The 26,284-nt window shown below is 32.7% G+C and overlaps 2 protein-coding genes across 2 annotated transcripts in view; one reads left to right on the top strand and one right to left on the bottom strand.

Annotated features, from left to right (window-relative positions):
* Positions 1–16,947, top strand: part of LOC111626423 (FYVE and coiled-coil domain-containing protein 1-like) — a 45,870-nt gene extending 28,923 nt beyond the window's left edge. Inside the window, exons 10-20 of the mRNA XM_023369795.1 lie at positions 4,012–4,270; positions 5,858–6,004; positions 6,767–6,921; positions 8,581–8,719; positions 9,060–9,133; positions 9,652–9,830; positions 13,255–13,435; positions 13,511–13,621; positions 13,704–13,866; positions 16,468–16,643; positions 16,724–16,947. Of these exons, the coding sequence (XP_023225563.1) occupies positions 4,012–4,270; positions 5,858–6,004; positions 6,767–6,921; positions 8,581–8,719; positions 9,060–9,133; positions 9,652–9,830; positions 13,255–13,435; positions 13,511–13,621; positions 13,704–13,866; positions 16,468–16,643; positions 16,724–16,811 (1,672 nt within the window). The 3' untranslated portion in view covers positions 16,812–16,947. The remainder of the gene's footprint in view (positions 1–4,011; positions 4,271–5,857; positions 6,005–6,766; positions 6,922–8,580; positions 8,720–9,059; positions 9,134–9,651; positions 9,831–13,254; positions 13,436–13,510; positions 13,622–13,703; positions 13,867–16,467; positions 16,644–16,723) is intronic.
* Positions 16,948–17,028: 81 nt separating this feature from the next.
* LOC111626394 (leucine zipper transcription factor-like protein 1) lies at positions 17,029–25,262 on the bottom strand. Its single transcript, XM_023369755.1, has 10 exons — positions 24,982–25,262; positions 24,789–24,916; positions 21,638–21,832; positions 21,424–21,559; positions 21,286–21,351; positions 21,138–21,221; positions 20,999–21,067; positions 20,816–20,920; positions 17,165–17,268; positions 17,029–17,101 (listed from the first exon to the last, which is right to left on the bottom strand). Exons 1-10 carry the CDS (start codon positions 24,982–24,984, stop codon positions 17,080–17,082), a joined length of 912 nt encoding a protein of 303 aa, XP_023225523.1. The 5' UTR covers positions 24,985–25,262; the 3' UTR covers positions 17,029–17,079.
* Between the last annotated feature and the right edge of the window lie 1,022 nt (positions 25,263–26,284).

The following is a 26,284-nucleotide window of genomic DNA, read 5'->3' as shown; positions in this document are numbered from 1 at the left end:
GCAAAATCTAGAGTTGAAAGAGAGATATTCCGTACAGGTTACATTCAATGAAGATCTGATGAAGCTAGGATTAGAATGGATATTGTCAGTGTGTTAATGTTTAGAATCTTTGATATAACAATACTTTTTTATTGAATCTTTGATAAACAATACTTTTTTATTGAATTTTTTGTTAGATCTAATTTAAATTAGATCTAACAAAAAATTAATGGAGGCATTATTTCACAAGATTCAAATTATCAATTAAAGAAAACAGACAATGAGGGTAAAGGTTGGTTCATATTTTGTAAGAATGGAAAATAGAAGAGAAAATGACACTAAATTGGTTTTTCATGACACTTCATTCATTCTTTGTGTCCTTCAACATGGAGACTGATAAAATTGAAGTAATTAAAATAGAATTATCTTTGTTGAATCATAACTCATCATAATATCTATTCAAATTAGATTATTTGAAGTTAAGTGAACATATAATCTTTATATATATTAAAACCTACCTAAATACCAAAACTGTGCCAAATTATCTTTCTTAATGTCTTTTGTAAGTGTAAAATATTCTCCACTCGATTTTTTTTTTTGAATTAACTACATATACTATTGTCATTTCAGATAAAGTATTTAAATTACTTTTGAATTAATATATAGGGCTTATAAATTATAAAAAAAATGAAAATTTAAGATGGTAAAATAGAACAATTACCTTAGATTCCTTATAGAAACACGCCTGCACAAATTTCAGAATCAGTAGGTATTAAACAAATAATAAAACCAAAAATATTTAACAAATACCTAAAACTTCAGAATATAATTGCATTAGTGCTTGAATTTTAAATCTGAATGTTTAAAATGTGTGAAAATTTCAATTTAAATATTTGAAATTCAAAATTACATGAAGAAATGTTAGTCATAATGAAGTAAAGTTGGATCTGAAATTTTGAAAATAAATACAAATCATATCATATAAATGAATAAAGTTTAAATTAAATTAGAGTTTAAATCTCAACTTTTATAATAATCCAATCGAATGAAGGTTTAACATCATATTACAGCTTACAATAGTATAGTATATATCATATTGTAGTGACTTACTATACTGAAGTATCCCAGTCTAGTTGTGGGATAAATGATTGAGGACTTTACAAAACCAAGGGCACGAATTCATGGAACTATATTTAATACTAATAATATCAATTCATAAACAAAAACAGTTCAAGGCTTCAAACGATGAACTTATCGGTTATAGTTAAATTGATTGTATCTAACATACATAATTAATTCTAAGTTATATACTAATATTGATATAGATATATTGAGTAATCATGTTGTATCTATACAGTTATCTACAGGTTGGTATACCAGGTTGTTACATTCTCTTGATAGAATTAATTGGCAGAATCCAATTCTCTTTGCCGCCACGTGGTCGATTCTTGGTTATAAAACAGGTTATAAATCGCAGAGTTGATAAAATAATTGTCCCAATGAGTCAATGTAATTCCTAAGTATATTCCTACTTAAGTTACTTGTTCGTCGAAGGAAAGTCCTGTTTGATGGGGTTGGATTATCCATTTCCTATAGCCGTTTGATATCCTATCGTCCTTATCATATCTCCACGATAACCTTCTGGGAGGGGGTAGACAGTCTGGTCCAGCATTGAAGATGAGTCCACATAAAAGAGAAAAAAAGGTCTTTTGCCATGTGGGACAAGCACTTTTATAGGTTCGACCATCCAGGAACTTGTTCACCCATGTGACCTTTGCTTAACCAGTCCACGACCACGATTTCATTGACCTCCAAAATGTGATACAGAGTGCACAGCATTACGTTACATGTAAAAAGAGGGGGGGGAAAAAGATAAACCTGATACAATATTATTTCATAAATGGAACGTGATTACAAAATTTACAAAATTAATACAACCAAAATAACCATAGTAGCAGAGCACTACACTATCCAATCTAATTAATAAATTGTTTTAACTGTCAAATTTATTTTCATAATTTTCAGAAAATTTTAAATTTATGTTTCGATGTGATATTTATAATAAGATATATTCTATATTTAAAATTAACTTACATAAATATATTTGCAATGTATAAATGTAAAAAAATGAATTAGTATTGAATAATAATGATAATTCAAATGCATTTCTATATATGCTTTCCGATTTGGGCTGGATCCAAATGGTACGTGAAGTTCCTTCCAAATCTCTTAATTTTATAAATTTTAGGTATATTAGAATGTTTTGATAGGAAATTCATAGTTTTATAAATGATTTTTAAAGTATAAATTCTCTGTTTACTTTTCTATATTTTAGCAAAACTATCTCAAAATTTTATTATATAGCATTGTTAAATTGTTACTAATATGTTAAAACAAATTACTGCCTATTAAATTTTAATCCAATCCTATTATTTGTAACTTATAAATTGATTTTTCTTGTATTATTTACAATATCTCTCCAAAATTGGGTTTGTATAAATACACCATGCACAAAACCAACACCAGCACTATGAAAAGAAAAAATTTATTAACATTTTTGTCATACTTCATCAGGTACAAACAATATAGAACAAAATGGCTAACAAAAATCGAATGTTTTTTTAAAAGTCCGAACTGATTACGTAATTAGAATACACTGCGTTAAAATTTATGTTAAAAAACATTCGATTTTCGTTAGCCATTTTGTTATATATCATTTGTATCTGATGATGTCTGTTTCACATAGACAAAAATGTTAGTAAATTTCTCTTTTCATAGTGCTGATGTTGGTTTTGTGCATGGTGTATTATTTACAAAGTGATCATATATTTTTCATGTATTTATGTCAGTATAACATGATAAGGNTGTTATATATCATTTGTATCTGATGATGTCTGTTTCACATAGACAAAAATGTTAGTAAATTTCTCTTTTCATAGTGCTGATGTTGGTTTTGTGCATGGTGTATTATTTACAAAGTGATCATATATTTTTCATGTATTTATGTCAGTATAACATGATAAGGTTTAAAATACAGGCTGTCTGAAAATTTATTGTAAAGTTTTACATACAATATTGCTGTTTCTCCAACAGCAAATGCCAGAAATCTTCCCCAGAGGTCCCAAAATTGGGGAGTGTGGTCCTGAGACCTAGCAGGCCAGATTCCCTGGGAGATTAAAGTTTTTAGAAGACTTTTGTCAACTGCCTAGTCTAAAAACTAGAATGACCTCAAGTGAGTGGTAATAGCATTTACTGTAAAGTGGAAACATGGGATGTACTGTTTATTTTATTTATACTTTCCGTATGGTTTGCATTGCATTTGATATTCGTGTCATTCGATTAGAGTTTTCACTTCACAGTAACTTTCAGATACCCTGTATTCTTGTGCACTAATTTCATATTAAAAGAAATGCCCTAAAACTGGTAGTTTTGAGATAAAATTCTTGTGACAGATAAAGGTGGACATGTGCTTTGGGTGCCAACCTTGGAAGCACCAAAATGAACTTTAAGAATCTTTTTTTGTAATTAATGTTGAATCAGGCACCGAGTATGAAGTTTGTCTCGGGTGCCAGAACTGTCTATAACCAGCTTAAATTTCAATTATTGTGGAAGAGACCGGCGATCAACCAATACAAATGAGTGATGGGAAGAATGATGTCATAACTTGCTTGGATTTGAATTTGGATAGAAAAAGACCATAGTAAAATGATGCTTTAATGTATGATATGCACATATTCTATCCAAAGATATGCTTTAAAAAGGAAGAATCAGAATTATTTTCATCTTTGAATTTTTAAAAAGTGTGTGTGTGTGTGTTGTTTAGAAATTTTAATTATTTCTTTTATATAATTTTCTTTTTATTTCACTAGAGATAGTTTACAAAGATTGTTTATTAACAATTGCAATATTCTTTGTTAAATATAAAATTTTTCATTTTTTTATGTTACATTTAATAAATAATGCTGTTATTTTAGTTGTAAACACTGGTCGTAAAACGAATGAAAATTTTTAATAATACATATCAATTTTCAGGAAACGTTCAGAATACATATTTCGCAAAGAACGAGAGAATTTTCATGACATTAATGTGGAGAAATGTACTCTGGAAAGAAAAATTTCAGAGCTAACAGAGAGTTTACAGAGTGCTGTTGATAGAATTAAAGATTTAGAAAAGGAAAATCGAGAAGCCAAAGAAGAATTGAATAAAATTCAAAAATTAAAAGACGAAGAAGTTTCGGCTCTTCGGTTTCAACTCAGTACCGAATCTTTAAAGCACGAAAGAGCTTTCAAGGTTAGTGTTAAGAATATATAAATAAATTTTTTTTGTGCAGTTTGTATATAGAAATGAAAAATCATATCAAAATAACAACATTTGACATTGCTTATCATCTCTTCAAATTTATTATGAATTTATTAAAATTGATATTACATAAACTATACAAATATGTATTTCAACAATTTCTAATCTTTGCCAATTTGATATCAAACTTGTTAAGGGTTTCTTCATTTATTCTGCACTTTATTAACAATTACAGTTGAACAGACTGTTTAGTTAACAAACCCAAAATATTTCTTTAAAAAAATGTTTATAAAGAAGCCGTTATTCTGGCCATTTTCAATTTATAAAATGGACCAATATTATATAGAATGGAATTATATAATTTTCTTCTAAGCGACACTTGTTTTGATATCACATATGCTGTTTAAAATAAATAACATTAACTATACAAGCTTTTAAAATATAAATTTTCGTCTATAATAACGTATCTTCTATTACCAGGACTTGTTATACTGGCACTACAGAAATATTACAAAGTTTTACAGAAAAACATTTTTTATTTTACTTAATATACCTGAGACGTTATTATTAATTTATTTATTTTTTGTACATCATGTTTTTGTAAGTTCTTACTGATACTCACTGGTATACTTAAGGTTGGCAACTTTATGTCTTCTATTTTACGTTTCTTCAAATACCATATTTCCGATTTTAATTTTTCTATTTCTTTCTCCATGTTTTCTGTACTTTGCATTTTCTGATACACCAGAATTTCAGCTAAATATATTATTAAAAATATTGTTTAATTAATAATAGAAGATACGTTACTGTAGACGAAAATTTATATTTTAGAAAAAAAAAAGGCATTGAGGCATTTTAATTATACAAGCTTTTGTTTTACATAATTAAATTAATTTGACTGAAGATGGCAGAATAATGGCTGAAAATCATCTTGATTGACCCAAAAACATTGATAACGCAAGAGATGATGATGTCATCATTTTTTGCATTGTCAATGTTTTTGCATTGATATGAATTCTTTGTGCTGTTAAAAAGTTACCATTGTTACTTTTCATCTTTAGATTGTGTTGTAGCAATATTAAATAGTATTTCTAACACATTTTCAGACAAGATTATTCATACGTATCATAATAATAATCAAATGCAGACTGGACGATAGCAAATGTTAATAATATATCACAAAAGATGAAAATAAACTTAATTTTTTAACACAAAAATAACGCATTATCGATAATCATTGAAAACATAAGATCTGATTGTGGATGCAAGTTTGTTTCACGCATGAGTTGTATTTGTTGGTTGTTAACTGAAAAATTTTGTTTAGAGAAGTGCATGTGGTAACAAATGCATGAAAAATTATACTTAGAAAGTTTAAACTAATGATTTTATACCATTAAGTTAATTGTATATTTTGATTTTAATAAGATAACTTAACCTTTAATATAATATTAAGGTTATATTTATCTCCAATGCTAAATTTTTATCACTTTAACAAATAATTTTGTTCATGAAACTTAATAATTCTATATTAACATAATTAAATTTATATGCATGAGTTATTTATCCTATTAATTATAGCATTACACTGATCAAGAAAACGAGATTGCCAACATGAAAAACAAAATTTGCGACCAGGAAGATTTAATTTTATTTTTTGAAGATGCGTTAAATCAAATTAAAGAAGAAAGAGAAATTGAAAAAAAGCACCATAGGCATGAGGTATGGGTGCATTGGTTTAAGATCAGTTAATATTTTCGGTTTCTGTTAAAATTCTTACTTTTACTAAATGGGTAAAATAACCAGGTTAATTGAACGTACTACACGAATTCAAATATTTATAAATATTAAAAGATTATTGATAGAATTTAAATTAAATAGATGCATCAACCGAAAATTTCAATTTCAGAAAAAAATCTGTACGATGAATATATTATATAATATACAGTATATATTAATGTATACTTTTTGTGTTTATACCTAACAAATCTGTATTTTGACAATCAAAAAATAATATAGCATGGATTGAAATCATAGTGAATTAAGTTATTGCATATCTAGTTATTTTAAAGTTCTTTTAAAAATAGAAAAATTTATCAGAATGTACAGCTATTACTTACAATCCTCTAATTCAGATAGACACATTCTAGGAGTTGTAGCAGTTTGAAAAGTCAGATGTTATGAATTAAATGTTGAGAAGACATGAATTATGATGTCTAGACTTAACTATATTAGTACGGTTGTCCCTCTATAGTCCGACGTTTTTTAATCCGACATGCTCAGTAGTCCAACGCACCTCCCGTCAAGGTACCTGTACCCGTTACATGTCTGCTTGCACAGAAGCATGTCGCGATGTGAATCTCCCCATACAATTCTTACTCTATGACACACATTTCGTGNTAATTATTTATTTATTACAAATTATAATAAGATTATATATAAATTTTATCATCTATTTTTATTTAATACATTTTTGCAATATATCTGTAGACTTTAATGGAACTCGACAAAGAAAAAAATGTTTGTAGTGCATATAAAACAGAGTTAATAGATTTAAAATCTCAAAAAGATCAAAATGCAACTGAATTAACACAGCTAAGAAGTGATAATATGGAGTTGAAGAAAAAAGTAATCAAACTTATAAAGTTAGTATAAATTTATGTATTTATGTTTATAAAATAATACAATAAATCACATACAGTACATGGGGATATGTTCCACATATGAATATAAAATAATACAATAAATCACATACAGTACATGGGGATATGTTCCACATATGAACCACACGTTATGTAAGAACTGAGCTTTGGTATCAAGTCTCACTGTTCATACATAACATGTATGAACATACAGTATTGTGCGAATTAATGTGAACACACGTGAAAATTTGAAAAAAAAAAAAACATTTATTGGTTAAAGATGAATAGAATCGAAAAATGAATAAAATTTAAATTGTTTTAATATGAAATATGTCCTCCCTTGGCTTTAATAACTTCTTGAACACGTTTTGGCATGAAATCAATAAGTTTTTTACAGTTTTCTGTTATTTGCTCGTCTCAAAACTATATCTGGATTACAGCCTCTTATCAGTTTTGTTTTTGTTGTGCAATCTATTTTACGAAGTCTAGCTTTTACTATTAAGATCTGGTGAATTTCCTGCCATTTAAGGCATGATATCTTTTTGTCTTTGAAATATTTAATCATGATCTTGCAAGTCTTGTTGAAATACTGCTTGATCGTTGGCATCAACTTTTCTAGTTCAACTTCCAATCTTTGTTTTAACAAGTCTCTGTATCTTTGCGAGTTTATCATGCCTTTGACTGGCACAAGGGATCCGGTACCTTTATAAGAAAAGCAGCCCCAGAACATCTTTAATGGATGTTTAACTGTTTAATCAATGTGAGCTGCCGTAAGTTTTTCGTTGTCACTTTTTCTAACGTAACAAGATCGCTGTCCTTGTACCAAAAAATGGCTCTCATCTGAAAACAACACTTTCCTCCAATCTTCAACAGTCCAGCGCACACATTTTTTTTGCCCAATCATATGTTTTTTTCATTATGGCAGCAGTCAATAACTGTTTCTTTTGAGGTCTAACCATATTTCTTCCACTTTTTATAAGTCGTTTTCGTACGGTGGAGTCATGAACAATAACTCTAGCATGTGCTAAGTCTTGTTGAAGTTCTTGACTGGTTTTCTAGAGTTTAATTTACTTTCCGTTATTAAAAAAGCTTCATCTCTTGCTGTTGTCTTTCTTTTCTTTCCATATTTCCCTTTTCTGTTCACCTCAATTGTCCCAGTGCCCCTTTTGTGCTTCAAAATCTTGTTTACAGCTCCTAAACTCACATCACACTCCTTGGCAATATTTCTTTGAGTCATTGATGTGTGTTCACTCAAAGTAACAATTTTAGTGTGGTTTTTGGGAGTAATATCCATCTTCAAAAAAAAGCTAATAAAACCTCAGTTCAGCTTAACTTTACCAAACACGCAATAATTCGAAAAAAATAACAAAATGTAACACATCTTTAGCTTGGCATGTCTTATTACTCACTGACTGCCAAATCAGTAAAACAAAATGACATAAACGTGTTGTCAACTGCGAAAAAAACAGCAAAATTGTGTTAATTATGATGTGTTCACATTAATTCGCACAGTACTGTATGTAGTTTGTTATAATGCAGTTTCCTTTTAACATGGAACTTGTCCCCCTGTTGCATGGGGGTTCACTGTATATAAATATAACTTTTTATTTCCTAAATGTTTTGTTATGCACATAAATATAAATTTTTTAAATAATTTAATAGAGAGAAAGACATGTTGTGGAAACATTCAGATAAGCTCGCTCACCAACAGAAAATTCAAGTCACCGACCGATGGATGGAAGATGCCGAAACGAATACTTGTCTCGGTTGCAAAGTGACGTTTTCCTTGATAGTTCGAAAAGTATGTGCATATTTCCAGATTTCTATTAAATTGTACAGTGACTTAGTATAGAAACTAATAGCAATAACAAGTATAATACATTGATTTTGTCAACCTACTATAAAAATGTTTAGGGGTTAGCCAAATTTCTGTGAAGTGAGAGGTGATTATCAGATTCAATCTTATTGCAGGACATTTTTGAAAGAACTTGTAATTTATATTAATAAGATGTATATTCACATCTTATCAGTATAAATTACATCATTATCTTAATATATTCGGTAAAACATTTCAATAATCTGATTTAAGTGGATATAAAGTAAGATATATTGATACTTATTAGTAAAAATGCATTTTTTAGCACCACTGTCGTTTGTGTGGACGTATCTTTTGCCATAATTGTGCAAACAACTGGCTGTTAACGGCATCCAGCAGGTAACGTTTCTTTATGAATTATTTTATTTTATTACATAGATTGAATTTATAATGCTAAATTAATGATTTATTTTTAGATAATTTTTTTATTAGTGACATTTGGAACAAACTAATTTTTCCATGTGATAGATACTAAAATTGCAATCCAATTTCTTTTATTAAAGAATTTAGATAATGAGCATTTTAAACTGTAAAGTTTATTGATCATGTAAACTATTGTACTGTACTGTACGTGCCAATAGTAAAGATAATGTTTTTTAAACGATAACAAATCACTATCATCACATTGTTTCTAAATCTAAACTTGAGACAAAATTGAACTTTATATAAGAAAATAAAAATCTAATGTTTAATATACTTGTATAAATATTAATTTCTTTTTATAATACAGCAATTGGAACTTTATCATAGTGATATTTTAACATTACATTGTTGTTAAAAATAATTTTATCATTTTAACTAATGTTCAAATGTTTATTTTTGAATATATTACCCTAAACTACAGTTGTATATTTTAGACGTGAGACCCGAGTGTGCGGCGAATGTTACATCAAGTATTCAGAATTACAGACGGAGTGCAGGAGTACGATACCGAGTGTGACGGAAGATAGTGAAGACGAGGAGTCCGAAGCGTGTGCTACTCAAAGGCCTTCTGTCATCGGTAGAATGATATCTAGTGGTGGTAATTTTGATTCTGGTAAGTATTTTACAGAATTATTAATTTAGAATTAGTTATTTTTTTGTAATTAATTAAGGTTAACAGAAATCTATAATATCCATTATCAATGACAGGGTTTTATACAGTTGTTAAGATAAATGGAATTTTAATTTGAACCTGTGCACCCTGTATATTACTGACACGTATAAGTATAGGCATAGCCTAGGGAGCATTAGGTCCACCATGTTGTTTACAGTAAAATAAATGAACTCATTCAAAAAAGGAATTTGTATAAATTGCATGGTAGTTCCAAGGCAGTACATAAATTTTCATCTCTCCAAACACAAGGATAACAAAAAGATTTTCAATCATTTTAAGATGGTGTAGCATAATGTGCAAATAATCTGACTGTTAAGGATACAATCCAACATTGCTTAGAACAATACAAAACACTTAGTTTTGTTTTGGACGTGATTATTTTTGCTATTGCCATTGAAAGTGTAGATGAAAGTAGTGTTATCGGTGGGATGTTATCATATCAAATGTCGCCATCCTACAAGCTTCATGTATCCACCTCTGCAACTTGAAAAAGTCAAGTTTGGATTGTTCTGGTATAAATTTATCACCACATTAACTAGTCAAATTTCTATGCATCATTCTTTGACAATCGTGCCAGTTGCCGATAGCAATCGAGTGGGCACGTGTCACGACAATATAAAATTCAGTCCACGTTGCCTCACCATTTCAAACCTGCTTATATGTGGATATGCATGGTAATATGCCAAAACTTCAAAGTTGTGAAGACAAAGACAAATGGGACCATTTCTTCTGACCGACTACCAGTTGCATCAAGTGGCATATTATGTTCAGAATCATTGTATGCGGTACAATTGGAAAGTGCTTTTCAGATGCATTAAGATCTACACAGCCCAAAGGCACTTGCAGAATTTATGCACTTTCTTCTTGTACAATTTCTCATTTCCATAATCATTTCACACTAATGTTTGAAAGAGCACGGCAACAATGCCATGCACTCACAATTAGCAGGCTGTACATCAGCTCTTTTATAGAGACATCACATCATATCACTCATCGCTACATGAATTATCAAGATGATATTTTTTGTACTTACATTTGAAAAGCTTACATACTGCCACAGAACTACTAATGTCCTGTTTTTGAACGAATTTGTTTTACTGTAAATATTGCAGTGGAACTAATGCATCATACGCATATACTTGTGTAATGCTAGAAAGGTCTTTCTTGCATGTGGATAAATATTACAATGAATGTCCTATGTATTAATAACAGTATAAAAATTTGCATAATGGCTGAAACTTTTATCATGTACATACGAGTGTGTAAAAACAAGCCAATTTTATTTTTATGTAAAGCACTGCTGTAAGACATTAAGAAAAAATAAATTCATTTAATTAGGGCTACCAAGAGAAATGTCAGAAAATACATTCACCAATAAAGTATTACTTTACAGAAAACTTTATTTTGTTTGATGATGATTCAACTTTCTTTAGATGTACAAACAATAGGTTTAGTGTGAAATGAAAATGCTTGGCAGTTTTGTAACATTTTTGGTAATTCCAGAAAAGGAATAGAAAACAATTGCTTAAAATGTTTAGCATTTTCAGCAAATGTAATGAAAGTTCCATATCCAATAATCGAAGATAACGAAACTGTACTGAATATTAAAAAATACTGTTTATCATAAAGCAAGAAAAAACAGTTTTGGTGATTTCAGGACAAAAAGAAATACAGTGGTACCTCAGGATACGAAATTAATCCGTTCCGAAACTGAGATCGTATCATGAAAGTAAGGTGAATCATCTTTTCCCATACGATTACATGTAAAACCAAATAATTCGTTCCAACGCGAAAAACATACTCAAATTAAAGCCAAGTAATACATTAAAAAAAATAACTGTAGTAAGAAACACAAATGAAAAATGCGAACTAATGTAACATCGTATGGTGAGTTTTTGTTCTTATCGTGGAGCAAAAATATGTTCGAATTTCATGTCGTATCCTGAAAATTTCGTATGCTGGGGCGTTCGTAACCTGAGGTACCACTGTATTTGAAATTGAAAAACCATTTGTTCAAATACTTTAACTCCAGAATTTCACATTTATTTTTGAAGATTTTCCAATCTTAAGATATGTCTGCTCTTTGATACCAAATTTATAAAATTGCTTTACTAATTATACCAATTTATATTACATTACTGCTGTACATATATATTGTCATCTTAATTTTATGGTATTTTTATACTAATCAAAAAAATTCCAGACATGTTATTTTTCGCAAATCAAATTAAACTTTGTTATTATTGTGTACTAATTTAGGCATCTAAGCTTACATTTTGTTCATTATGCATTACATAACATAGAACTAGGATTTCAGTTATAGTCAGGAATATTTTCAGATTTAAATATTGCAAATGTTGTGGCTGTACCCATGTGAAAATGCAATAAGGATCTATTAATGGTTGGCAGCTGATAATCTGGCCCTAATTTCCATGAGAGCAATTTAAAATTTCCCAGTTCACTACACGAAGCCATTATTACTGTTTGGTGACACTAGCTGCCGCATAAGCTGTTTTTGACCATTTTCAAACACTAGTAAGGCCTTTTTACTTGTATTTTTATCATAACCTGCTGACATTTACCTCCAGTTGTGGCACCGACGAATATGAGAAGTACTTCACGTGGCATTAAGTGCAAGCACAATACATTAGTCATAACACACGAGATAGAACTTTTTTCTTTATCAATCAACATATGATCTATTTTAAAGATTTGCAATCTGGCAAATTCACTTATTTGGTACTCTATGGGTCCAAATGATGATGGATTAGTGAAGGCCCATAATTGGATCCACATTCCTTTCCGCTCAGGTTTTTATTACCAGAGATGAACTTTGTAAAAACTCATCCAAAATAACCACTATTTCAACACTTTAATTAGTGAGTGAAGGCTCGTGGTATCTGCACAAAACTTTCTTGGTTGCTTCATTTGAAAATTCCATTCTATATAAAATGATAGTTGTAAAAATTACCTCATAGTAATATTTATTATTAAAAATTTATCTGATGATAAAAAATTGTAATATTATACAGTATGTAATGTTTGAAAAAATATAAATATCCTTCAAGTGCAGCACACAGACACCTAAAAATTTTTACCTTAATTTTTTCATTATTATATCAACAAAACATTAAAATTTAAATATGCAACTTTATGTACATTTTATTTCTTCTAGACAATGATTATTAAAATAATATGAAGCATCCATTACATTTAAAAAAATTTTGTTGTTATTTCTTGCTAAAAAAACTTCAAGGTTTTTAACAAGATATTTTTAACATAATATTCATAAAACGTGAAGTTTTATGAATACTAACTATACTATTAATGTATTATGTTGTACATTTAATTCTTATTTTGATAGAAAATACTTCGGTCTTAAGCGACAGCATAAGCGTCTCTTCGCTTTCCGCTTCTGCTCCAAAAAATTCTACGGTGTCGATTTCGAGCACTTTACCAATGTATGGCAGCGTGCCGAATCTTCCGTCTCTCTGCGCCAACAAGTGGTCCAGCCACGACAACCAGTTGGACCAGGAGAAAAAACAGTGAGCATCCCCGAAGATCTCGTATATTAAGTATAGTCCCGTAACATTTGCTTTATTTTGATTATTTATGTACAGATGTCCTCCGGAAGAATTTGACATCATCAGTGACGAAGAAATAGCCAATTCGCTCTCTCTCTTCAATCCTTACGTTCAGACGACGTCGCCAGGAAGGAAAGCGGATTCGAGGTGGGCGTAGGAGCTATCTTACGTACAAATAAATGTAAAGGAAGCCGTATCTAACCTATCACATTTCGTAATGTTTTTGTAGATTGCACACGACCATCACTCGTAATGCGACCGACATCAAACTGGCTGGACCGAATGGAATAAAGGGAGAATTGTGGGTGAACGCCGGCACGCAATACGGAGTTCCCATCGTTTCTGATCTCGCCGGCCACACATTGCTTTGGGAATTTTCTACAGAACCTAAAGTAAGAAACTTTTCATTTTGTATGGTGTACAATGATAAGATGATTACCAAACATAGATTAAAAGATATGCACACATCGTAAATTTCAGAAAGCATGCTAGGAAAAAATTCATCTTTTTCAAATTGACTAATTGCGTTACTGAAATTTTGAACTCAAAAGATTCTTTTTCACTGCTGATGCTTGTTGAAATAATTCTCAATCATTTTTGCACAAAATGTCTATTTTTGAAAATCAGCTAACTGGGAGCCTATTTCTTACAATTTTAACGCTGGAGATCAACGCCAATCTTGCAGATATGTTCAGAATAACTTTTTAAATATTTTTGTTTGCCAGATTCTACATAAAGTACGAGAGTCATTCCAAAAGTAAAGAACATTTGTTTCTTTAGATATTTAAGATAATGAAACAAAGCTTATTTTACAACACACATGATACCTTAGCTATTTTTCAACATAGTTCCCATACAAATTTAAACATTTGTCATAGCGTATCATCAGCTTTTCTATGCCTTCTGCACACTCGATGACTGGTTCAAAAATTTGGCGGTAACTAACGGCCTCTTTCAGTTTGTTGTCACTTCTATAGTGATTCCTGGTTAAAAAATCCTTCAATTTTGGGAAAAGATAGTAATCATTCGGAGCCTAGTCTGGGCTATAAGAAAGATGTTCAAAAATTCCCGAAGCAAGTTCTTCGTCAATTCAGCGGTATGCAGACATGCGTTATCCTGAAGAAGCACGATGCCTCTGGACAAATGTTTAGAACTGAAGCTTCATTCATCACATTACAGACATAACCGAGGTTTACGGTAATTTCAATAGGCGGACTTTTTTTGCATTCAAAAAGTGCAATACGCTTTGTACCTCATACCCAGCAGGATCTTTAATTTTGTCACGCATTTCAAAGTCACACTAAAAAGTAAATGATTGTTGTGGCTCGCTGTTAGCATCAGACTGGCACGAAAAAATGGGAAGGTCCACAATGGTGGTGGGAAAACTGCCTAGCTTGTCAGATCAAAATGTTCTTTTCTTTTAGAATGACCCTTGTAATAGCAGATAATCATCTGAAACTATCAGTTCTTTTCTTCTTAGCATTAAAAACACATGTAATTTTACCTAACTTAGTGTATATCATCTCTTGGATACAAACTAATAGGTTATGATGTTTTTTTATTTTCTATTTGAAAGTGGAAAATGTAAATCAAAATACATCGTGAGCTATTAGTGTGTATTGTGACACGAGTGAAAAGGATGTCAAAGAATTACGGCAGATGTTACTCCACTTCAATGATAAAAATTTGATTGAATCCAAAAGCAATGCGATAGAATCTCATATGTAAACGGACCTCTACCAGATTATATTGCGATTAATACAATTGCCCAATAGAATCTTATTTTAATGGATTGCAAAACAATCCTCCTAATCCATAAAATTTAACCTGCTTTTAGCAAATATGTAACTCAGAATTATTTTTTTTTTTCATTCAACATTGGAAAAAACCCAATGTGTATTTTGCTCCATGCGCAATATATACATTTATAATTGTTGTTGCAACTGTACATCAGTGCCCTCCGTTGTGCATTAACGAACGGTGGGAAGCTTCTTCTGGTTTGACACTCGGTCGTGCTCACTTAATTTAACAATGATGACACTGACTATGCCGTCAAAGGAAGTCCAGAAACTTATGGCATAATGTCTGTACAAGTTTGTAACATACATGTTTCTATAGAATAAAAGAGAGACAGATGAATAATTTCGAGTACAGGTATATTTTATATGTGGGGGGTTAAAAAGCAGATGTTTTTCTGAATGTGTGGGAATTCTGTTATTTGAGATATGATGGATGATTTTTGGTGGCCCGAACAATTCATTAAAACAAGATTCTACTGTATGTTAGAAGAATTATTTGAATGAATGTGCAGAAAAATCTGATAAAGTTCGTAGTTCACATTCTCAGTTTATGAAGTAAAGACTATATTCTTGGTTTCACCTCATCCTTTAATCCTATGGTATTATGTCATGAGGATTTTGGGTGAACACTTTACAAAAACAGTTTTTATCAGAACATTAGAAACACTTAGTATGGTTTAGGAAGAAACCTGTTTGCCCTTTACCTTCTTTTAAAAATGCATTAGTGTCAGAGATGAAATCTTTAAATAACTGTAATGTAAATTGCTGAATTGACCGACTATTATGCTATTAGTGATGTGAGAAAGTGTTTAGACTTTGCTCTGTTTCATAGAACATAGTGTTAATCGAACATAGTCTCTCCTAACACACATCTTTGTTGATACTCTAGTCCGACATTGATTCTATAAAAATGTTGTGTGTGCATGTATACTCAGGCAATTGTTATCAGAGATAATCTTGACAATTTAATTTTGCAAATTCTATGCTTATGAACTAATTTGGGCATGGTTAATAAGAGTCAGTTTTTTATGCAGTTGTCTAAGAACCGTATAAACAAATTTATATGGAAATTGTCAATAAACTTCAACAACAATTTCCAAGCTGTCACAAGAGAAATCCAATTGATTAAAAACAACACTAAAATCACTTCTCTTCCTTACAATTTGTATAAATTGTATTTTTTTCTTTTAATAGACAATAGGATTTTCCGTGGTGTACAATAAATCGAAGAGCGACATCTACAACAAACTAGAAATGCAACCACTACTACGCATGGTTCACGTCGACACCCAGCGACATCCGTTCGAAGGATACGTGACCATGGAGGAACCCGGAGTCTACCTGCTGATATTTGACAACAGGTTTTCTAGGTAAACGATAAATTTTTACATGTTTATTGTGGCGATGAAATGTGCACGATTCATATTAACAAAATATTTATGCACTGCAGAGTGACAGCCAAAAAGGTGAAATACTTCTTAATGGTGAGGGGCGACGAAAGTCGAGGCACCGATCGCAGAGCGAAGACGCTTCCTTAACTTTTATATACCGAATTTGATAAATGTCCGAGATCTGATATTCAAACCAGACTTTTTTATTATTCAAATATCATCTGTAGATAATTCATTATTGCTGTCAAATAGAATTTCTTTAATAAAGGAAAGTTGTTTATTGTTTTTGCTGCCGGTGGAAAGTTGTTAGAGAGAGAAATGAGGTGGAATAAACATTTATTTCTACCTTTTTGGTTCTTACTTCTGCTACCTGTTTTTTTTTTTTTTATTCTTAGTAAAACTTCCCGGAGTACCCTCACTCGTCGGAAGATTCATACCTGGAAAAAATACTTCTTAGCGACTTTGTTTGACTCGGTCATCGACTAAAGAGATGGGCTTACTTTGCCAGAGACTTCCGCAACTGTTTGATCTGGTCATTCTTGGCGGTGAGCATCTTCTTAAGATTGGCGTAAGCTGCCGTTTCACAAAATTTCCTCTCTAGCTCCTGCAACAAATTGGTATTATTAGAAACGTGTCCACAAGTTAATTTTTTTCGGTTCCAACTCTACTTGGGCAAAACAGTTGTTTTTGAAATAAACAACAACAAATTCCTGCATTTACAATTTTTAAAAATTGTAACAAGCAGCATTTAGAATTGAAAGTGGTTTCAGTTCCCAATAATAATACTTATCCTGGTAAGTATTATTCTTGGAAACTGGGCACTTAATTATTGATTTAAAAATTACCTTTCTCAGTTATTAAGTTTTAGTTTTAAATTAACCAATTACTGCTTAGTGTCTGATATAGTCAAACCCTCTCTTTAAAATTTTATAAAAAGTTTCATGTAACATTTCACTGGTTTCTTTTAACTGGAAACAAGCAAAATTTCTCAAGATGACGACGAGGCGCTTAAGAAAAATATTAAAGTATTTTTGTCAGTAGTAATATTTTAGCTGTCTGATATATTGGAAGTCGCACACAACAAACTTTTGTCGCGTTTCAGGAAGTTTAAGAGTAACCAGGAATGCCAATGTGAGATCAGAGGTCAAAAAATACTTTTCTAAACTATTTCACTTGTGTCTATTTGCAGAAACACCTTGCAACAATTGGAATTTGTGTAGGTAGAAACTAGAATTTGATATGGAAAAAGGAAGTAATTTCCCTTGCAAGAAAGAAGTTCTTAGAATATCTTCCCAGGAGTGCCAACTGTAAAAACAGCATTACAAAAGTGTAAAAATAAGCAAACGAGTTGCCAGTCTCAAAAAAGAAAGCAAAAAGTGCATGTCCGGCAACTAAAGACTGGATGGAGTTATTGGTGTGTAAACTAAATATCTGCATAATTTTGGCAGACAATAAATTTGTGGGATTGTGGCAACAATATTTCAAACATAAATGAGACGCAGTGGCTTAGGATATATTGTATTGGCAAAGTTTACAAACAACCGTAAAGCTTATCCTCTTTTGTTACGTGAAGAATTTTATGGATACGGAGATGCCGAGGATAGTTCGCGGCAACATAAAAATGGCCAGAAATGTAAGACTTGCTAGATGTCCACAAAGAGTAAGAGAGACAAGCATCTTGAGGTATGTTAAAAACTTACTTGTATAGCAAAATGTCCTTTGGAAGCAAAAGCCAGCCTCGCCATCTAACATGCATGTGTTAGTCAACCAAATGTTATTTTGAGAAGCCACTAATCACACTTATTTTACCAAATTCTTATTGAATGGTGCAAAAATAAAAATTTATGCACCATTCCTCTGCNTCAACAGTAATGCAGTCACATGCGCCGAATTAATCAGTTCGGTCTCCACCTCTCCCCTGACCAGGCTGCAGAGTTCGTCCACCAGTGACTTCACCTCATCTGCTGTATAAGTGTCTTCCAATAACCTAAAACAAAACATAACATTAAATTGGATAGATGGGCTGGTCAAAAATGATGCGTGATGAATCCTGGAACTAGCCAGCCTACATATAAGAAAATGGTGGATCCTTGCCCACCTCTTGACAAATGTTATTTTGAGAAGCCACTAATCACACTTATTTTACCAAATTCTTATTGAATGGTGCAAAAATAAAAATTTATGCACCATTCCTCTGCTGGTTCCAAACTGACGCAGGTCGGCTTTCCCGTTTAAATTTTAAATGGATAACGCATCGTCCTCACGTAATGCATGGCAATCCACCCCGGAGTGCCTTGATCTAAATGTGCATCTGAAATTACTTTATTTTTCTTTGTGACATCACCAACAAATAAGTGTGATCCAGACTCATTTTACAAACATTGTAATGTTGTTTTGGTGTTGTCCTATTCTTTGAGGTGTATACTGAAATTTTAAAAAGATTTGCAATTAGACACTTAAACAATCGTAACATGGCTAGAAAGAAAGGAATTCTTAAATTTAAATTATTAACCGGGCAAGATTCGTAAAATAAATTATTGGTAGCATTTTTAGTAACAATTTTACGCGCACAAAATCTTTTGTAGAAATTTGCATTACACTAAAAGAATTGGTATGACGTACAAATTGCAAGTGTGAAAATTCGGTCAATATAAAATTTTTCTTATCTGGCAAAATAATTACCGTATTTACTCGAACATAAGACACACCTCATCCTACGTGCGAGATTGATTTAATAAATCTAATTTTCTTTATTTTGATCTTTAAATACAATTCTAATTTTATTTCATTCAATAACAAATAAAATATCAAACACACATAAAAGCTCACATTGTCCTGCAAGAATTTACTGGCATTTTAAACTTCAACAACATAATTTGTTCATGTAAAGCTGGACAATCCTTTTTTGACAATTCTTAACAGTAGAATTCCAAATAATCATCTGTTTTCACGTGGGAATGAATTAAAACTTATATCGGGCTCTCGTGTAATTTAGGAATTCAATTCAAAAGCTTTGCTTTTCCTATTGCTATTCATCTTTACTCCTGACAATGAATCATTCTTCTGTAAATGATGCAGATAATATACTTTTGATTTTAAACACCAGAAGGTGAGAATCTGGTAAAATATGCAAATACATAGTATACAAAAACAAAAGGAATCCTTCACTTGTATTTATGGGACGACCTAGGTTTTTGAAGCAGTGAAAAATGGATGAAAACCTTGTCTTGTATGCGAGTAAATACAGTACTTCAAAAAACATAGTAGTATTATTATTGTTGGACATCAAATTCTCAAAAGCTTCTATCATCCTCGAATTGCACCTGCTTCTCGACAAGATGGATAAAGTCAAACTTTAAAATGCATCGAGAACCTTTCTATGACGATTTAGGGCAGTGATGAAGGTAAAAAGTTTGTTTCTCAAGATCAGATGGGTAATTGAATGTATAACCAAAATGTTAAAACCTGCACATTTTGGTTATTGCATCAAAGACTGGCCAAGACGAAAGAGAATTTTTATATATATAAAATTTATAATACTTGACTTAAGCTAATAATGCCAAATGTCATTTAACAATAGTATATTCTCAATTTTTTTTTTTTTTTTCAAATTCTTTCTGCCCCATGAGCTACAAACGGTCCAATTATGGAGCAGTATGATTAACCCTCTGACAATATGGGGATAAAAAATCCGGACCCATACTCTCCAACGTTTTGATAGTTAGCTCTGATTCCTAGAAGTACAATGGGTATTGTATCGAAATAAATAAATAAATAAAACTCACGCCAAAATTGTATAGCTTCTTCATAAAGCACCAAGTTCAGTGTTAATACAATTTTTCTTATATTGCAAGTACTTTCGACGAGTATTATATCGTCATTGTCATCGTCGTCCTCAGGCGAAAAAAGAACAGGGTATTGTATCAAAGCTCTGTCTCGTTTGATTGTATTTTGGAAAAAAAATGAACAAGGAATGTGCTCAGACAAAATAATGCAATACTATGGTATGGCATGGCGTTTTTGTCAAGTCAGATCAGCGTTGTAAAAATTTGCCCATGCCATTTTTTAGATATTCAACAACACATTTTGTACTTCACATATTTTTTAAAATATCAAAAAATTGCAACGTAAATAATAAATTGTATCGTTACCTTTTCGGCCAACTCCAGATGACACTGCACTTCTGTCAGGCGGTTCTTGGTGGAGAGTAGATCTTCTTCCAGCTGCTTCTGCAATGCTGTGTTACTCACTAACGTCTTGAAGATATGGATGCAAATTAAAATTAAATTCAATTCAAATCAATTGAAAATTTTCGTCTCTTATGACAGACTTACCTCTTCAATTTCAGACTTTTCTTTTGATACCTGATCCAGAATTAGAGTTACGTTTTCTTTCTCGCTCGCCTGACGTTAATGGCAAAAATTATAACAATTGAAACTTTAACGGAAACAGACAGAGGAATGACAATCTTACTTTTCCTTTGAGATCTTTTAACTCTTCTTCCATTTCAGTTTGGGTTTTGGATAATTTATTCTTCTCCTCGATTATATTGAAAGTCTAAATGATTGCAAAACTGTATAGAGCTAGCGACTTACTGAAATAATGTAGTGTTGGCACTAACCTGTTGTTCTACTCTCTTCAGTCTCTCCTTCAGAGCTTCGTTTTCGGCTTTTAGGCGATTTATCTCCTACAAAACAGACAGAACCAACAGTCATGAGTGCAATTTAAACCTAGAAAAAGAGATTAAGCTAAAACTTACAGCCTGAAGAAGTTTGACCTGTCCCTGACCCTCCAGGATGGGCTCCAACTTGACAGCCTTGGTAGGAGACTTTGAACTTTTGTCAATGTTCTTCAGTTCCCGTTCTTCAAATTTGCTGATTTGTTCAATCAACTCTCTGCACAATTTAAAAAAAATGTAAGTGTGAGAGCATGACGACCGAATCGACTCCAGAGGTTAATATAAAGACCGTCACCTGTTTTCCAGTTCGGAGATGTCTCCATGAAGACGGAGGTGCCACCGTTCCACCTGCGTGCACAGCTGCCTCAACAGTAATGCAGTCACATGCGCCGAATTAATCAGTTCGGTCTCCACCTCTCCCCTGACCAGGCTGCAGAGTTCGTCCACCAGTGACTTCACCTCATCTGCTGTATAAGTGTCTTCCAATAACCTAAAACAAAACATAACATTAAATTGGATAGATGGCCTGGTCAAAAATGATGCGTGATGAATCCTGGAACTAGCCAGCCTACATATAAGAAAATGGTGGATCCTTGCCCACCTCTTGTAGTTTTTTTTTTGACATTTTCAAAGTGCAAAGATTGACAACATGTACAGTACTTTTGGGACAAGGTCACTTTTTGCAGAAAGTAAATTGTCTAGCAAGTTGGGATGAGTTGTAGTTGGTCCGGCCCCAATCTAAGAATGACAAAGCTTGAGTGTATCCATGCAGGAGACCATCACTCAAAAGGGAGCAAAACATCAGTAGTAGCACCAAACAAGTAAATCCAGAGGGTCTATCTGTCTCCAGAAGAAGGATACGCAAGCGTGAAATGGAAAAAATATGTTTGTGTGAGTGCTAATAGAACCAAACGATACGAGAAAGACTAAACTATAATGGAACCAATGAACTGTAGGCTATTTCTATTACGCTCTACCCTCTCTAGGTTGTGTGGAAATTGCATTTAATAAGTGTAGGAAAGTATGGTGTTTCCCAAGTTTTCAATAAAATCTATTTTACTTTATTAATTAGTCATTATCGTGCACATCATTCTCTGGCCAAATCCACGCGACTGTCTGTAGCTGATGAAGAAAAGACCGAAAAGAGGCAGCCAGGATCTCGCATTGATTTCTTTATGTGTGAAACACGATTAGACATGGTTTCGGCAAGGGGACTTTTGCATAACATGAAAGAATTTTTGTTAATATAACATTTGAAGTACTCATACTTGATCGGATTTCAAACAAAGACAAATTTTTATGATTTCGGAAATTTTCAATTGACCATTTTAGAAATTTGCAAGACCTCTATTGTTGATACTTTATCTCCAAATGTAAAGAATTGCTGCACGATCCTATATAGACACAATTGTAAATACTGTGCAATATTTCTCTTTATTGAGTAAGTCGGGAAGGGCTGCTGCATGACTTTGCCAGCAAATGGGAGATTATGAGGGCAGGGAAGGAAATTCAATAATTTTCAGTAATCATTTCTGTAAGTTAGAAAACAAAAGCCTGTTTCCGAGATAGGGACAAGTTATCTCAGTTTGGAAAGTTTGTGGGGAAGGAAAGATTTCAAAAATTACAATAACCAATTTGTTTGTACTTAATGTCTTTTAATAAAATTCAATTAAAATTGCAACAATATTAATTATTCCCATGTCTTGCAAGGTTGCCAATATCTTTTTCCACACAGTAGACTGTAGTGACTATTTTTTTACGGTTGGATGCTCTTCGAGATGGCATCTTTGACTTTTATTCAGATGCGGGCTTTGCAGTTCTAGTTGGATCCTAGCAGAGTCGAAGATACCCAATATTGGTAAGGTTTCTGGTTAGAATATTCTTGGTCCCCCATGAATGCTGAAAGGATACTACTCACTATGGATTTGCTCACGAACACAATGATGAGAAATGGGACACGACAATCGAGTCGGACGACTCGTGTCCAGAAGTCAGCCAGTGTATGTCTGATACTCTCCAGAATATGAGATCCCATAGAAGTTTTTTCTCGCCAAAGTTCAACAGTACACAGGGTCAAAAAAATGATGTCTTAAGAAAGTAAAATTACAACAGTCATCATATAAATAAGGGCCATCCATTAATTACATATAGTTCCCAAGTCATTTTGACCACCACAAATTGTCACGTATGGTACAATGATATACTTTTAGCACAATCCCCTTTAATTGCAAATACAATAGTTCGTGGACCCTCAACATTCAAGAAACTGATTAAAATTGATAATTTATTCACGCGACAAATAAGCAAGCTTGTAAGAGCAAATTTGTATGCTCCTAATACCACTGAAAAGTTCACTTAGATGCTCCCCATTGTGTATAATGATGTACGTACTTTTCTTTATCCCTTAAATTGTAATTAATGGATGATCTCCAAACAAATGTGTAATTTGGGAAAGGCAGGCGAACACGTAAACAGGTCTGTCTGTCAGCACACATATTTACGGTTATTCTGTAGTAGGTGAATGTCCAAATCACTCCCTGGGAATTAGGGTGGTAAGATGCCGCAGCCACACAAACTCGTTGCAGTCAGCTTTAATGGCACGGATACTAATGACTGTCGATGCACTTGCACACCAACTTATGCATTTACATTAACTTTACCCCACAATGGCACTAGTTATTAAAAATTACCCCAGAGTAAGCATCGGTTAGATTTTCACACACTTCCCAATGGCATCATTTTTTACTCCAAGTATCGTCAGACTTACAAGGTGCCATGGGAAGTTTCTTGTCTAATTCGGAACTCTCCGAAGTATACTCTTCTAAATTTTTGGCTACGTATAGTTGCTCTTTACAGTCGGGTAATTTTTGCCTTCTTTAAGTTTCAATCTACAATAAAAATCGACTGGTATAAACAGACGGAATGATACTTCCACCCAAACTAGATTCAAATCCGGATTCCGCACAATAGATCAACACTTTCCTAGTTAAAATGCCAATACAAGATACAACTCCGAGGATTCCTTCACACTTTGTACATTGAAAACAGATCAGTAACAAGTAATCCTAACGGCCACAAAGCAAGTTTCATATTGCACCTCGCCAAGAAGTAACGGGTCATTCAATAATGCCATTTACTAACAATAAAGCATTCTTCGAGAGACGACAGTAAACTAGAAATGGAGACGCAAAATATGTCCAAACGACTGGTATTTGATCGGTAACGTGAAAACATCTCAACATGTGTACCCAGTCCAAGGCCTTGTGTACCCAGCCAACTACAAGACCTCATCATACCTCTCATCGATTGGTCATTATTACGTCACGAATGAGGGCACGTTACGTCACGGATGGGGGCATTGTTACGTTAAACAGTGTATTAGTAGCATAATGCGTAAAATAATCAATTTCTGATGTTATATGGTAGCAATTAGAAGACGTAATTACCTTAGACTTTCGACGTCTTCGAAGCACTTCTCGACCGAACGAATGCGTTGCGTGCGTTGAAATTTGGCAAAACGAAGATAATTCAACACCAAATTCTGGTGTTGCTCGTTCAAACCCAATTCGTTGGCCTGCAAAAGATCAATTGCGTCAATAAAGGTCCTTCGGTGGCGTTCTCGTCGAAATGTTTACTTACCATCTTCGACGAATCTCCGGACGTGAACCCGAATACAAAATGGACGGAATCGTTGCCTTGGTTACCGAATACAAACAATGATGTCACGTGCGAGATGGAGACGCCTCTCGGCTTCTTGCGTAATTACACGTGAATTAAATAAAATTATCGTAGGTCATTCCTCTACCGTAATGTCCATTGTTTAAGTGCAGGATCGAACGACAATATTACGCACTGCGTTTTAAAGCCCGTCGTCTTATTTTTAATTTCCGTTAATTACGCGTGATTCCGAAAGATGGCGCGACGTTTCCGCGGCTAAAGTTCCGAGTAATTAGTATAGACGCCGACAGATGGCATTCGGAAAAATTGGCAATTAAATTTAACAGTTACGTCACGTGTCGACGACCTCGAAATTTTTATCAGCAGGCGGCGCTGAAGGATGAATCCATTTTTTTCGGTCGCCATTTTTTTTTTTTCGTATTTCGAATGCAGACGTCTGGTCTTTAGTAGTTGCAAGAATCCGAAAGGCATTCTATTTACAATATTAATTTATTCTAATTATCCCGCAATCGTCGATGGAACAACATTTCTAAAAATATGTTTCGGGGATTTTTTCCTATTTTTATCTTCCGTTTCTCCCTGCGTGGATCGTAAAGCGCTTTCTAAATATAATTTGCTCATTTTTGCAGTGGGATCTTAAACGTATAACCTTATTTGGACGGTTCCGGTTGAGAGAAAATCGATGAAACGACCTTGACATAGCGTGAAAGTTCCCGATCGATTTTAGGGTAAAATTTCCCTAACCTTTCGATAAATTGGGGAAATTTCGAATAATCATTTTTTAAGGCATCCCAGAAGGGAAATTTTACCAGGTTACAAAAATTGCTCGAACGGGAGGTGGCAGAAATCAAAGTCGCTTGTTGAAAGGGAAGATAGTTTTTAATTATTTCAGCAATAATAATCGCAAAATATGCTTAAATAGGGAAATTTGACGAGTTATCACTTCGGGATAAAAAGGAAAAAAAAAAAAAACGGTGTCAAAGTCTCCTTGGCACCGCGTAAAGTTTCCGATCGATTTTAGGGTAAAATTCGGGGAAATTTTCCTAATCTGCCGACGAATTGGGGAAATTTTGAATAATCACTTTTCCTTTTTTTTTTAAGGCAACGTAGAAGGAAAATTTACGCGACTAAAAAAAAGTTACGCGGTCAAAATATCCCTGTGAAAATACGTAAAAAATCCCGAACAGGGAAATGATTTTTATGCAACAATTATTCAAAAACATGACCTCTGCCAAACTGTTCCATTTTTCCGTCATAAACACGC

Source organism: Centruroides sculpturatus, unplaced genomic scaffold (genome assembly GCF_000671375.1).
Source record: "Centruroides sculpturatus isolate CEXI.00-Female unplaced genomic scaffold, Cexi_2.0 scaffold111, whole genome shotgun sequence".
Taxonomy (NCBI): Eukaryota; Metazoa; Arthropoda; class Arachnida; order Scorpiones; family Buthidae; genus Centruroides; species Centruroides sculpturatus.
The sequence above is the reverse complement of the archived record's forward strand: the minus strand, read 5'-3'. Positions and strand labels throughout refer to the sequence as shown.